Here is a 1,940-nt window from a genome sequence, read left to right on the forward strand (position 1 = left end):
GCTTATATTATACCAGTCATAAAATCTCTTCCAAGTTTTTTGAAAAGTCCATTCTGTTCCAGCTCTCATCTCCAGCGTCAATTTATCATTCTCAGCCGCTTCAAACAGCTTATTCACATATTCTTGTTTTGTTGGAGTCTCCATTGTTTTCCAATATTTAGCATATAAAATCCTTGCAGCTGTTGACAAATAAACAATCAAATACCTATCTGCTTTATCAAAGTCTTTTGGAAATATATTCAATAACAATATTTCTGGAGTAAATGGGACCTTAGTTCTTATACTTTTTTGCATTATTTCATATACCCATCTCCAAAACCTTTTTGTAACATCACATAGCCACCATATATGATAGAATGAACCAGTCTTATTCTTACACCTTTCTCTTAACTTTTTTAGTAGTGACGTCCATTTCCTTCACCTTCTCTCCCATTTGCTCTGTTGCTTTTAAGGATTGAGTCAGTTGCATCTGCTGCGCTGCCACACTCTGACCAATTATTGACAGTTATTGTTTAATGCCAGTGATCTCATCCAGCAGGGGGCACAGGGAGTCAGTCAAGAGTTTTAAGAGCTCAGTGACCTCATCCGTTTGAGGACTGCCCCCTAGTTTCGGTTTCAACAGCTTCTCTTTCTCTGGTTTCTTCCCCGCCATCCTTTTGGATTTGTTTACCTTTAAAAAAAGTTGCTAAAGTCTCTGATATTCGCCTGAACGCTTTTCTGCGTTCTCTGAAAACAGTTTTAGTCGCTTATTTTTCCGCTCCCCCCTTTTTCCGTCCGTGTTCTGTCTATGCGTTTGGGAGGGACCCCTCCCCCGCTCGCTCGCTCACTTTCCCGTCGCTCTTTAGTGGGGGCAGCTCCTTTTTATATCTTCATGCTTGCTTCAACCCGACTCACAGTTCGTTGTTGGCCATTCGGCCTCGCCTGTCATCATTTATTTTGCCTGATCTCCAACGCTTGTCCCGGTCAGCAGCACTCGTACCATGCAGGACCTTCGGGGCAGAGGGGTGCCTCAATTCTCCAGCATTTGGCCATCAAAGAGGTCGCCCCTCAAAAGCCCCCTGGCTGGGAGCGTTTTACCAAGGCTCCGGGGAGGTCATGACCCGTCGGACCCCTCCCACACGCTGGTGTGCAGTTTACATCCCCAGGACGTCTGGGAGATGTGTCTGCCTGCATGTCGCCATAAACCAGAAGCCCCCTATTGCTTTGTTTTAATGGATGTTCCATCCTGTTGCTTGTATAGACTTATTCTGTGCAATATGCCTTGAGTCGCAGTGAGAAAAGTGGACTATCATAATGTAAATAGATAACAAATACATGTTCCCGAATGGTTTCAGATTCTGTTTGTTTCCTTGCCACAGATGATCTGGCCAGTGAGATGGAAGATGTGGATTTAGAAGAAGAAGAGGTTGCTTGGGAGACGGAGGAGGAAGATGAGGGGGTGGAGGAAGGCATGGAGGTGCAAGATGATAGTGAGGTCACATTTTCAAAGCACACAGGTGAGCTAGCACAGGGAAGGGAGTTTCCCGCTCCTGGCATTGTCTGGTTTCCCTAGAAGATGCTCATGTCTTCTCTTCTTGTTTTGAAACTGGTGAGGGATCCTGTCCTTTTTGTGGGGAATATGGCAAAATGAAACTTGGATTGAATTGGGGGGTGGTGGTGGTCATGAGTGCTACATGTACGTTTGTTTGTTTATTTATTATTGTATTTCTATCCCACCCTCCCCGCAAACGGGCTCAGAGCAGCTTACAAACAAGGGCAACCATGTGCCAATATAAAATATTAAAAACAGAATAAAAACAACCATAATTAACAATAATAAAGTGCTCAATGATGTTCATCATACAGATCAAATCAAGATGGTGACCTATAGATATTACCCAAAAGCCCGATTCAGCGGTACCAATCCATCGCGATACTGTGGCAAGATCTTTATAATGGGC

At 44.0% G+C, this 1,940-nt stretch overlaps 1 protein-coding gene across 1 annotated transcript in view; it reads left to right on the forward strand.

Annotated features, from left to right (window-relative positions):
- Positions 1 to 1,940, forward strand: part of AAMP (angio associated migratory cell protein) — a 23,524-nt gene that overhangs the window by 3,080 nt on the left and 18,504 nt on the right. Inside the window, exon 2 of the mRNA XM_015410027.1 lies at positions 1,359 to 1,496. Within this exon, the coding sequence (XP_015265513.1) occupies positions 1,359 to 1,496 (138 nt within the window). The remainder of the gene's footprint in view (positions 1 to 1,358; positions 1,497 to 1,940) is intronic.

The sequence above is a fragment of the Gekko japonicus genome, unplaced genomic scaffold, assembly GCF_001447785.1.
Source record: "Gekko japonicus isolate JY-2015 unplaced genomic scaffold, Gekko_japonicus_V1.1 scaffold219, whole genome shotgun sequence".
NCBI lineage: Eukaryota > Metazoa > Chordata > Lepidosauria > Squamata > Gekkonidae > Gekko > Gekko japonicus.